The 12085-nt window shown below is 57.5% G+C and overlaps 2 protein-coding genes across 2 annotated transcripts; both read left to right on the forward strand.

Moving 5' to 3' along the window:
• The first annotated feature begins 2952 nt into the window (after positions 1 to 2952).
• Positions 2953 to 5182, forward strand: H1-0 (H1.0 linker histone). The gene has a single exon (XM_082849976.1). It carries the CDS (start codon positions 3233 to 3235, stop codon positions 3815 to 3817), a length of 585 nt encoding a protein of 194 aa, XP_082706102.1. The 5' UTR covers positions 2953 to 3232; the 3' UTR covers positions 3818 to 5182.
• Positions 5183 to 5692: 510 nt separating this feature from the next.
• GCAT (glycine C-acetyltransferase) lies at positions 5693 to 12068 on the forward strand. The gene is made up of 9 exons (XM_082849267.1): positions 5693 to 5914; positions 7402 to 7532; positions 8780 to 8881; positions 9358 to 9504; positions 10077 to 10231; positions 10367 to 10449; positions 10643 to 10814; positions 11197 to 11318; positions 11597 to 12068. The coding sequence occupies exons 1-9, from the start codon at positions 5716 to 5718 to the stop codon at positions 11746 to 11748; spliced, it is 1263 nt and encodes a 420-aa protein (XP_082705393.1). The 5' UTR covers positions 5693 to 5715; the 3' UTR covers positions 11749 to 12068.
• The last annotated feature ends 17 nt before the right edge of the window (positions 12069 to 12085 follow it).

Raw genomic sequence — 12085 nt, forward strand, 5'->3', positions numbered from 1 at the left:
CAGAGAGGCCTGGGCCCCTCCCTAAGTGAATGAACAGTTGATGTCTGACCCCCCTCCCCACGCCTGGGGCGGCCCGGCGTTCTGAGACTCGAGAGGGTCCCAGGAGGGTCTCAGTGCGGGGCTCGCCATCGGGAGACTACATTTCCCAGGAGGAATTGCCCGCAGCTCTGCGGCTCCCGAATTTTTAAAGGGCTCGCGTTAAATGGGGCGGAGGGAGTTCTGCCGTCTGCCGGCCGGTAAACGGCTCTAAGCTGGGTGGGGACCCGAGACCGTCCTGCGAGGGTACGCGGGCCGGGCCGAAGTCAAGAAGCCCCCCGAGCTCTGCAGTGTCAGCGAGGCGAGGTGAGGCCAAGCCAATCTGGAAGCAGCCGGTCCTCTTCGTGCCCACCTCGGCCTCGGACTCTATGCCCAACTCCCGGGGAACCCCTCCCAACACCCCCTTCCCCTCAAGTTCTCCCGAACGGGGGGAGGGGCGGTGAATCTCATCGCCAGCAGGGAGAAGAGCTGTCCACCGGCGGTAAAAGCCCCCGAGACCCCGAGGCGACCCCTCCCTCCATTTCTGGCTTCAGTTCTGGGAGAGAATTTACAGGTTGCTGGGATGGGCGGGGACTCGGGATGTGAGAGCTACAAAACGAAGTGAAGGCCTGCGGGCGCCGGGAGCTGAGCCTCGCAGTGCGCCCCCCCATCCGTCCTTCCTGGTCCCGTGGCCTCCACAGTAGATGAGGGTGATGGGGGGAGTGATCGCGTTACCTGCCTCCCCAGGCAGGAGGCGCAAAGGATCAGGAAACGGGTGGAGAGCGCTGTGCAAATAAAATGATTTCATCATGGTGCCACTGGACTCGTTCAGTCCTTATTTTTAGACACCCAGGGACCTGGGATGCGGGGATGACATGTCTCTGGGAGCACAGGGTGGAACGACATCTCGGACCTGGGGCTGACTATGTGGATGCCTATTTTCCCATCTAGATCTTAGTGGGAACCAGAAGAATTGTCTTTGAAAATAACCAAAACAAACCCACCAGAATGTTGTGTTTTCAAATCAGGAAACTTCGGGGTAATTGACAACATCCAAATAAGAAGGTTGACCTTTTAAACTAACCTGGCCCTTCCTGGCTTCTCTTCCCCGCCTGCGACACCAAGATAAGCCCGGGAGAAGGCATCCCATACCGATACCGAGTCTCAGGACTCCCCCTCCCCTTTCCCAATCATTTGGATTAATCCATCCCTTGCTGTGTGTGTGGGGGGGACCCATTAATTTCCCTGGCCTCAGAGACTCCCAAGTCCAGTAGGAGCCCTTCCCCCAACATCTCCCAGTTACGACCAGTCCCCCCATCTAAACCTTCCAACCCTTCCGCTCCCTCTTCCTCAATAGCTGGTGTCTGCAAACAGCTCCGGGACCGTACAGGAGAGCCGCCTTCATAATTTTGACCAGCTATAAACCCCCACTACCAGCGTATTGTTTAAGTGAAGAGTGGCCGCCTCTTTGCTTAGGGAATAAAAGCGGGTTGTTGTGGGAGGAGGCTCAGAGAGCGAGCATCCTAGAATCTCAACCCAGGGCCCCTGCCAAGCGGGACCCTGCGGGACCTTGCACGTGAGTAGGACGTCTGTTGCAGACAAGGGGTCCCAGGAACTCTGGGGTCCCATCTGCTGGCCTCTAGACCGCTAAAGCCCCTCTGAGCCCCCAAGGTTCCCTACAGATGGTGGCGCCCCTTGCTTTCCTCATCTATACCTGCCAAGCAGCACGGGAAAAGATGTATACATTTTAACAAAGACATCGCATCTTCCCAGCAAAATGGCGGTGGTCCGGGCCACGGCTCCCTGAACAACTCACACTTTCCGAGGATTAGTCAGGACTCAAGCAGCGCGACCCCCTCCTCGACCTGCCCTCTAGAGCCCCATTTTCCCAAGCTCCCAAAGCTCTCAGGGCCTCTCCTCATCCCAGGGGCCCCCAAGACAGTCTTTGGTTAGAGCCTGCGGGGCAGCTCCTTCATTGTGGACCGCCCCCCTCACTGCCTTCAGGGAGCCTTGGGAGGGGGACTGGATCCCCAGGCTGGGCCCTAGGGGTAGGGGCAGCGAGCTCTGTCTCTGACACCCCAAAACTCCTAGGCTGAGGGAGGACTATAAATGAATTCTCAGTTAGGACATATGGAGGATGTGGGGGTCTTTGAGGAGAAGAGGCGGCTCGGAGACCCCTCCTCATTCCCTCAGGGGACCCGGGCAGCATTCGGGGTTCGGTCTCAGGAGAGAACCTCGACGTAGAGGTCAGGGGGCGCGCTGGGGGAGCGAAGACAGAGGAGGGGGAAGGGACAAAGTTTGAAAGTGCCCTTCCAACTCTTCCAGGGAAAGTTTGCTTAGGGGCCCCATGGACAGAGAGAGGGTAGAGGTGCGGGGGGCCCGGTGGCGGGATGACCCCCGAGAGGTGACCGGACCCCGGGGGAGGGACCCCTCCCCCCTGTCCCGGCTCGGCCCGGCTGGGAGTCGCCCGGCTCGGGGCCGCGTGTGTTAGTTGGGGCCGCTTTCGGGCCGCTCCGCCAGGCTGGGGGGTCCCGCTGCGGGCCGGGAGCGGGGTCCCCGGTAGCCCCAGGGGGGAGCTTTGCTACGGGGGGTTTCCCGCACCGGGGCTCCCCGGCCCCGCAGAGCCAGCCCCCGGCAAAGGGGAAATGTGCCGGCGCGCCAGCGGTCCTTGGCGCCGTTTGGGGCGCGTGGCGGGCGCGGGGGGCGGCGGCCGGGCCGGCGGGACGCCCGGTGGGGGAGCCCAGAGAGCCAGGCAGCGTCCCCGGGCGGCGGCGGGGAGCGGGAAGGCCCGGGCCGGGGGGAAAGGTCGGATTTGCTCAGCGGAAGAAACACAGATGGCGGCGGCGCGGCGCCATTCCGGGCCGGGAGCAGGCAGCCAACAGCCCTGTCCTCACCGCGGTCCGCCCGCCGCCGCTAAATACCCGGATGCGCCGCCCGAGCGCCAGACGCGGAGCTGGGAAAAGGGAGGCAGAGGAGGCGGAGGCGGAGGCAGACCCGGGCGGCGAGACCGACCGACAGACCGGCGAGGCTGGGCCACGCAGACCCGGCCCAGCGAGTCTCCCCCCGCGACCCGAGCAAGGTCCCCGAGAGACGGCCTCGGACTGGCTTGGGAGCCAGAGGCACCAGAGCAGATCCCGAATCAGGCTTTCCTGGGCTTCCGACGAGGGCTGGCCCTTTGGAAGGTGCCTTCTTCAACAGCAGGACCAGGCAGGCCACCATGACCGAGAACTCCACATCCACCCCTGCGGCCAAGCCCAAGAGGGCCAAGGCCTCCAAGAAGTCCACAGACCACCCCAAGTATTCAGACATGATCGTGGCTGCCATCCAGGCGGAGAAGAACCGTGCTGGCTCTTCGCGCCAGTCCATCCAGAAGTACATTAAGAGCCACTACAAGGTGGGTGAGAACGCCGACTCCCAGATCAAGTTGTCCATCAAGCGCTTGGTCACCACTGGGGTCCTCAAACAGACCAAAGGCGTGGGTGCCTCGGGGTCTTTCCGGCTGGCCAAGAGCGACGAGCCCAAGAGGTCAGTGGCCTTCAAGAAGACGAAGAAGGAAGTCAAGAAGGTGGCCACGCCAAAGAAGGCCGCCAAGCCCAAGAAGGCTGCCTCGAAAGCCCCAAGCAAGAAGCCCAAAGCCACCCCAGTCAAGAAGGCCAAGAAGAAGCCGGCTGCCACGCCCAAGAAAACCAAAAAACCCAAGACTGTCAAAGCCAAGCCAGTCAAGGCATCCAAGCCTAAGAAGGCCAAACCAGTGAAGCCCAAAGCCAAGTCCAGTGCCAAGAGGGCCGGCAAGAAGAAGTGACAACGAGGCTCTCCTTGTGGACACTCCTGCCTGTCTCCTATTTTCTGTAAATACTTTTCTCCTTTCTTCTCTCTTGATCCTCATCTGCAGCCCTTTGCCCCCTTTCCTTCTGACTTTATAAAGAGACAGTTTGTATTCCTCAGAAATTAGGGAATAATTCATTTCTCCTTAACCAATCATGCCAGGACAGCAACAACAAATCTCATCTCTGTAATGATGAGAATGTACTTATATTTTGTTTTGTTGATTTGTTACTAATATGCTTATGGGTTTGGGGATTTGGGTGGGTTTGTGTGTTTTGTTTAGTTAGATGGCTGGTTCACTCTGAAGGTCAAAGTCGTGGGGAGGGGGAGAATGGGCAAGGCAGCTTCTTGAGGCTAGATGACAGCGAGCCCAGGAATTGTAAGGTTTGTAGGAATACCTATGAGGCCATCGAGTTTTCTTTAAGTTGAGCACTGCTTGTGAGAGTTTCAGAACCTAGGCGCGGAGGAGAGGGGTGGCAGCAGCTGGACGGCAGAGGAGGGAGGTGGAAAAAATACCCTCTCTAGGCTGGCTTCCACCTCCCAGTGGTGAGCAGTGGGGCGTCCAAATCCAGTTTCCTTGTCACTTCTGTTAAGTCTGCCCCAGTGGCCTCCCTATTGTCCTAGAGACGTGGAGGGGGTTGAAGTGACAGCTGGTCTGAGAAACTGTGGCTTCTCTCAGTCAGCTGGAAACTAGCCACTGGAAGCGGGGGGTGGGGGTGGGGGGTGGTCTTTGGCTTCCGAAAGTCTCCTGTTAAACAGGAGTGGAAACTTTGGGGGAAGGGTGGAGAGTCATTCAGCCAAGTGCCTCAGTGTGCCCTGTTGAAACTTGGGTTTTTCCACACAATTGGATTGTATCCTAGAAGGACCTTTTTGCTTTTCCCCTGATTTTTGGTTCCTCCTGTACAAGAGGGTGGCTTTGCTTAGCAGTCTGGTGGGGCTCCAGCCCTGCCGCCCACCACTTGAAAACCTCCCGACCTCTTTACTTCTGAGTCTTTTATAAGTAGTTGTAGACGGGGGAGGAGGGGAGGGAGGGGAGTGGACAGTAAGACATACTGCAGTCGAGTTTGAATCGCTAAGTAGTTGTAGAGAGCTAGGTCTGTGTGATGTGTGTGTATATGTATATATACATATCTAGGGCTAGTACTTACGTTTCACACCCGGGAGCTGGGAGAAAAAACCTGTAAAGTCGTCTTTCCCTTGTTTTTAATAAAACAGAAAAACGTGCAATTGCGCGTCCCTCCCCCCCCCGCCTCCTTTTTGTTTGTAAACAAGTGTTATTTGTGCCTGGAAGAATTTGCTGTCTTTGTAATTTTCAAACTTTAAAATAAAATTGAAAAAGAAAAACCTGAGCGATGTGTTTTTCCGTACTTCTAAGACTGGAGGAAAATGCGGAGCAATTGGACTGGCGATCAGTGGGGGAAATCGGGGGGCGTTTGCACCTGAGAACCGGGGAGGGTTCCAAGAGCTCAACAAAACCCGGGAAACGCTAGGGCCGGAGCGCACGGAATATGCCTCAGCCTGCTTCTAGGTGTCTGCTTCCGGCGTCCAGAGGGCATCCCCTAACCTTCCGAGAGGTGGGTGTGGAGGCAGGGCATGGGAATGGGGTGGGGGTCTGGTGGGCCCGGCCCTGACTTGCCTTCCAACCCCCGTCGCCTCCCCTCCCCCCACACGGACAGCTCCAGTCTCAACTACAAATCAATTCACTTTAGTCCACTGCAGATCCCGCCAGGCCCCGCCCGCCTATCCCGGGCTCCGCCCCCCCTGCCCCGTAGCTGAGCCCCTCTCACTCCTATTGGCTGCCGGAGCCCGGCCCCCGCCACGTGATCAGGCCGTGGCCGCAGTGCGCAAGGCCGGGAGTGGGCAGGCGAGGTGGGCATGATGTGGGCTGGCCGCGTCTTCCGCGCTGCGCTCTCCGGAGCCCCCCGCGGCCACCGCGCGCAGTCAGCGCTGGCTCAGCTGCGTGGCATCCTGGAGGAGGAACTGGAAGGCATCCGCGGAGCTGGCACCTGGAAGAGTGAGCGGGTCATCACGTCCCGTCAGGGGCCGCGCATCCACGTGGACGGCACCTCCGGAGGTAACTCCCCCTCCTGGGAATCCTCAGACCTGGCCGGGTGTTCGAGGGCCGTTCCGAGGCTTTCGCTGAAATGCGAGGTCCTGGAGGCAGTGGGCGGGCGGGAGCGCACACGTAGCCGCTGGACCGTTTCCCGTCTATCAGACCGACTTGCCGCTTCCCACAGTTAACTCTAACCTGGTTAGACCAGTTTCCACGGAGGCAGGTAATTTGCCCTTTGAGCACCTTTCTGGCTTAGAGGGCAGGGCTGGATCGATCCAACCCTATGAAAACGTGAGAAACAAAGAGAGACAGCTGGCTCCCACCGTACCGCTCAAGGAAGGGTGGTAGGAAGGTGGCAACAAGAAATCCCGCATTTCTGGAGCTGCTGCTTTGTTCAGGCTTCTACTAATTGCTTCACGTGGACTCCTGCAAACGTCAGAACGTGGGAATGACTAATCCCGTTTACAGACGAAGAAGCTGACGCTCAGAGATGTGAAGTGGCTTGCCTAAAAGCCCCCAGCTAGCTGCAGGCAGAGCTGGGCTTTGGCCTAGATCTTCTGGTATATTGGAGCTGGAAGGTCAGCTAAATGGCCATAGAGACCAACCTCCTGGCCAAAATCACAGGGAGCAAGGGGCTCAAGGGCTGTTGCAGAAGTCACGCCATGAATTGGCCCACCAGGCCTCCCTGGTTTCTGTCTCATCAGTGGTCACTGCCCATCTTGTCTGTGCCAGACCCCAGGTGGGTGCTGGTTACAAACAGTCCCCCCCAAACTGCCTTCTGCCAAGGAAATAGGCATGGAATCCTTGGGGCTGTTGTGCTCATTTGAAAAACAGAGGCCCTAGGAATTCACTACCTTTCTCCAGGGAAGCTTGGAGCAGGGCAAAAAATGGAAAATTAGCAGACCTAGGTTCTCATCGTGTTTTTGCCTCTCCCAAGCTGAGTAAACCTTGCCCTCTTGAAGCCTTAGTTTCCTCCCCGGGTCACCTGTGTTCACTTTGGGCTTTATAATTCAAGGGTCAAGGTCTCAGAGGCAACCCTGCTGGGCATGCAGTTGTGTACCAGGCAGCAAAGTCAACTGTGTAGAGTTTGGGGACCAAGGCAGGCGTCTGACGCAGCCCTCTTCTTTTACCCACGAGGAAACCAAGGCCCAGATGAGGGGTTGTTGGTGGTCTTCAGGGACAGAAGAAGCCAGTGAGGAAGGGCTGGTTCCTCTGGGTGAATGTGATCCAAAGCCAGAGTTTAAACTTCTCATCTTTCAAGGTGTAGCCCCGAGAGTCATTTTCTAACCCTCCCTCTCCTGTAGCTGTTGGATATGGTGCTTCCGAGGGGCTCCCAGCTCCCCATCCTGGCCTCTGCCCCAGAACAGACTATACTGTGTAGTTGTTGCCTCCTCAAGGGTGAATCCAGGTTCATGTCCTCTCTGAGTCCCCAGGGCCTAGTACTGACACCTTTCCAGGCCCTTCTTGGCCCTGAGCTGCTGTGTCCGTTCCCCCGTCCTCCACCTCAGGAATCCTTAACTTCTGTGCCAACAACTACTTGGGCCTGAGCAGCCACCCCGAGGTCATCCAGGCAGGTCTGCAGGCCCTGGAGGAGTTTGGAGCTGGCCTTAGCTCTGTCCGCTTCATCTGTGGCACCCAGGTACACAGTAGGTGTTGCCCAGGCCGGGGATGGGCGGGGGAGGAAGGGGGGTGGTCCCCAGCGTTGGGCGCTGACTCCAGATGTCTGCTTCTGCCGTTAGCAGGGCTAGTTTAGGCAGCTCAGCTCACCCCACTAGAGCTGTCCACTAGAAAGGCTGGGTTCAGGCTTCTGTTTTGCTGTGAAGCCTTGGGCAAGAAACTTTCCCTCTCTGAACATCCATTTCCCCACCTGCAAAACAGAGCTCCTTACACCTGTTCCTCCCTGGGAAAGGAAGAAGAGAAGGCAGGGATTGAGATTAAGGTTTCCGGAGCTATTCTGCTTGATCTCAGTTCCCAGCACCATTTATTGGTTCCGGTACTGTGGGCAAGTGTCTTAACTTCTCTGTGCCGCAATGCCTTCATTGGTAAAGTGGGGATAATTTTACTTAACAGAATTATCCCAAATTAAAGAGTTAATACATGTAAAAATGCTTAGAACAGTGCCTGGCACATAGTAGTGCCCAGTAAATGTTGGTTATTCATTTTATTTTGTAAATGTTACAAAATGAACTTTTATAAACATGAAACTTACAGTGCTTGCTATGAGTCAGGTGCTATTTTAAGAACATTACAAATATTAGCTCATTAATGCATATAATAATCCTACGTGATAAGTGCTGGTTTTGCTCCTGTTATAGAGGTGAGGACACTGAGTCCCAGAGAAATTAAGTGACTTGCCCAGGGCTACAAAGCCTGTTGTGGTGGGATTTGAACCCAGATGGCCTAGCTCAAGAGTCAGTGCTTCTGAGTTCTTGTGATTATTATTACTTGTCCTTTCAGAAAGGTGAAGGTGAAATGAATGGAACTCTTGACTCCCATCCAGGGCACTTTAGACGGGACAGCTTTCAAATCTAAGAAATGGAGGCCCAAGTGAACCTAGAGTTACTTATGTAATCCCCTTTTTTGCCATTAAGCAACAAAGGCACTCAGTTTGATATCGGGGAGACACATCTTCCTTTGACATTAGCACCCATAATTCTACCATCAAACCCCCATTATAAAACGAAGACCCAACCAGGAAGAAGGGCGCCTAGTGGGCCCCTAATTCCTCAGTGGGAACCATGTGCCAGACTCCTGTTGGCTCTGGGTGAACCTTGTGGTGCAAAAAGGAGGAGGAGGATCTGTTTGTGGCCCTGGGAGCCTCTGTCCCCAGGACTTGTCCCAAGTGGCCCAGAAGGCGTTAACACCTGTTTCACTCACTCACTTCAGAGCATCCACAAGGATCTAGAAGCAAAGATAGCCCGCTTCCACCAGCGGGAGGACGCCATCCTCTATCCCAGCTGTTTTGATGCCAACGCCGGCCTCTTTGAGGTGTGTGAGGCCACAGGTGGGAGTTGGTGAGACCTGCGAGGCTGTGGAAGGCCTGGGAGTGTGCAGTCCAGAGAACTTGGCTGGATGCCCAGTACCATGCCTAGAGGCTCCAGTCAGTGTCTATTTCTTATGGAGGTCAAGGGTGGGCCAGTAGGTCTCCAGGGGGAATCCTGGGGCTTACAAGGAGGCCAGCTTCCAGGGCATTTGGAGGATAATCTACTTCAGCTGGAAGGCTGAGGGTGTTAGGGGCCACACATTCACCAAACATGTTCTCATCTCCTTTGGCTAGAGCAAAGGCCCTGATTCAGCCCAGTCCTGGGGCTCTGGGGACCAAGATAGAAGCAGAGGGCTCCTGGCCTCCCTGCCCAGGAGAATGCCCTGGTTGGCAGTGAAATATTGATTAAGGGGGAGTCATAAGGGAGGGAGAGCCCCAAGGTGGTTGGGTGATGGCTCTACTCCTAACTGCCTTCTGCCAGGCTCTGCTGACCCCGGAGGACGCAGTCCTGTCGGATGAGCTGAACCATGCCTCCATCATCGATGGTATCCGTCTGTGCAAGGCCCACAAGTACCGCTACCGCCACCTGGATATGGCCGATCTGGAGGCCAAGCTGCAGGAGGCCCAGGTGGGGCAAGGCCTAGCGGTTCTAGGGGCCAGGACTGGGCTTATCCTCAGTCTTGCTGCTGCACCCAGCATCCCCCCACCCCCACCCCCACCCCCCGGTGAAGGAAGCGAGGCTTACAGAGGCCAACTCCTCACTCACAGGCAAACAGCCTGAAAGTTTGAAACAACCAATTTGAACCCAAATTCTCAGACCCAAAGCTTTATTCCGTTGCACAGTACTGCCTTGAGTTTTAGTAGGCACCTTATGCATGGCAGTCCCCTGCTAGGCATAAGGGTGGGATGAGCTTATGGGCAGAACTGGCCGCACCCCATCCTGCCCTCTGGGAGAGGACGCTGCGAACATTCTTCCTGCCCAGTGCTGAGTGTGGCTCCAGACTGCCCCGGAAGAGGTGGGTAAGGCTCAGAGAGGCCCCAGTGAAGGAGAGGACGCACCAGCTTCAACACGGTGGTGCTTATGTGCTCACCTCTGTGCTGGGCACTGGGCGAGCTGAGCCTTTAGAGCCCCGAGCAGCGCGAAGAGTGAGTGGTTTGGCCCAACTCATGATACGGCCACCTTCTGTATCTTCCCTGCAGAAGCATCGGCTGCGCCTGGTGGCCACCGATGGGGCCTTTTCCATGGATGGCGACATCGCACCCCTGCAGGAGATCTGTTGCCTTGCCTCTCAATATGGTGCCTTGGTCTTTGTGGACGAATGCCATGCCACTGGCTTCCTGGGGGCCACGGGACGGTGAGAGCACACGGCACCTGAGGCCTTGGGTTGGACTCCAGGGCGGGTGGGAAGCCGGGAGGCCAGCCCCCAAGCCCAATCCGTGATCCCGGGCACTCAGGTGGCCAGTGGTGTCAGTGGCAGCTTCCCTTGCAGGGGCACAGATGAGCTGCTGGGTGTGATGGACCAGGTCACCATCATCAACTCCACACTGGGGAAGGCGCTGGGCGGAGCATCAGGTGCCTACAGGCTTGTGCCCCTGGGCTCCCCTCATCTACATGCAGGGCCCTGGAAGAGGGAAGGTGGGGAGGGGAGACCTGGGGCTGCAGGGAAGAAGACAGCAGGGACTGTCCTCTCAGGAGGGGCATGGGGTAAGCTCTGGCTCCTGGCCTCTGACTGCCCCCCCATCCCCACCTCTGTCCTTGTTCTCAGGGGGCTACACTACAGGGCCTGGGTCCCTGGTGTCCCTGCTACGGCAGCGTGCCCGGCCCTACCTCTTCTCCAACAGTCTGCCACCTGCTGTCGTCGGCTGTGCCTCCAAGGCCCTGGACCTGCTCATGGAGAGCAACGCTGTCATCCAGTCTATGGCGGCCAAGACCCAGCGGTGCGGTCTCAGGCAGGGTGGGGCCCGCGGGGGCGAGGAAGCTGGTGAGGGCCTGCCCTGCGTGCCTGCGCAGGCCCTAGCTCCCTGCCTACGGGTTCTGCCTCTGCCCACCCCACTTCCCCAGTGGGTTGCACTGGGACTCAGCTCTCTTAGCCAAGGGCTGCCTGCTTGCCCACCTCCCTCTTCTCTCTGCCTCTTCCTTCCATTTCCTGGCACATTTCTCTGCAAATGCTCCCCAGCTGCCTCTCTGGGTCTGCATCTCTGTCTTTGTTGGTCCCTCCTGCAGACTTGGCCACAAACCTTGGGTCACATGCCCATCAGGAGAGGGTGTGATTGCTCCACAGCCCTCCAGCTCCCTGTGACACCCAATTTGTGCCCACAGATTCCGCAGTAAGATGGCGGCTGCTGGCTTCACCATCTCGGGAGCCAATCACCCCATCTGCCCTGTGATGCTGGGTGATGCTCGGCTGGCCTCTTGCATGGCGGATGACATGCTGAAGAGAGGTAAAGGGGGCCGGGGCATGAGGAGTGGCTGTGGGTCCTAAATGAAAAGGAGGGAACCCCTAGACTGTGAATACCCCCCTTCCCCCTGCCCTACTACCCCTTTTAGACCAGCTGTCTGTCCAAGCTTGAAAACCCTAGGCCATGAGGCAGTCCCATGTCTGAGATCTTGGGCAGCTCCCTTCTCCTCTGTGGTCCTCAGAAAAGGAGGAGCTGTATATCATGCCCCCAAAGCCTGTCTGGCTCTGTTGAGCCCCAGGTTGACTCTCTCTACCCTCCAGGCATCTTTGTCATCGGGTTTAGCTACCCCGTGGTCCCCAAGGGCAAGGCCCGGATCCGGGTCCAGATCTCAGCGGTGCACAGCGAGGAGGACATTGACCGCTGCGTGGAGGCCTTCGTGGAGGTGGGGCGGCTGCACGGGGCACTGCCTTGAGTCCTGGGTAGTGACAAGCAGAGCCAAGGTCCCCCTCTTTCCACAGTGACAGAGAGGGGGGCCTTTGACCAGCCCAGGCCAGAGGCTCTGAACTCTTGTCAGTCCCGGGGCCGGGCTGGGGTGAGGCCTGTGCTTGTGGCTGTGAGTGTGAAGGAACAGTGTGGAAACTGGCTGTGACGCGTTGGTCTGCTTTATTCTCTCGGGGCAGCCCCAGTCCTGCGCTGGTCGAAGAATCGGCAGGAGCAGGGCTCTGAGGGCCAGCTCCTGAGGACTGTAATAGATCTCAGAGCTGACCGCCTCCCCCAGATTAAGGTGGGACCCAGGCAGCTCGGGTAAT

The sequence above is a fragment of the Leucopleurus acutus genome, assembly GCF_964270905.1.
Source record: "Leucopleurus acutus genome assembly, chromosome: 11".
NCBI classification, from domain to species: domain Eukaryota; kingdom Metazoa; phylum Chordata; class Mammalia; order Artiodactyla; family Delphinidae; genus Leucopleurus; species Leucopleurus acutus.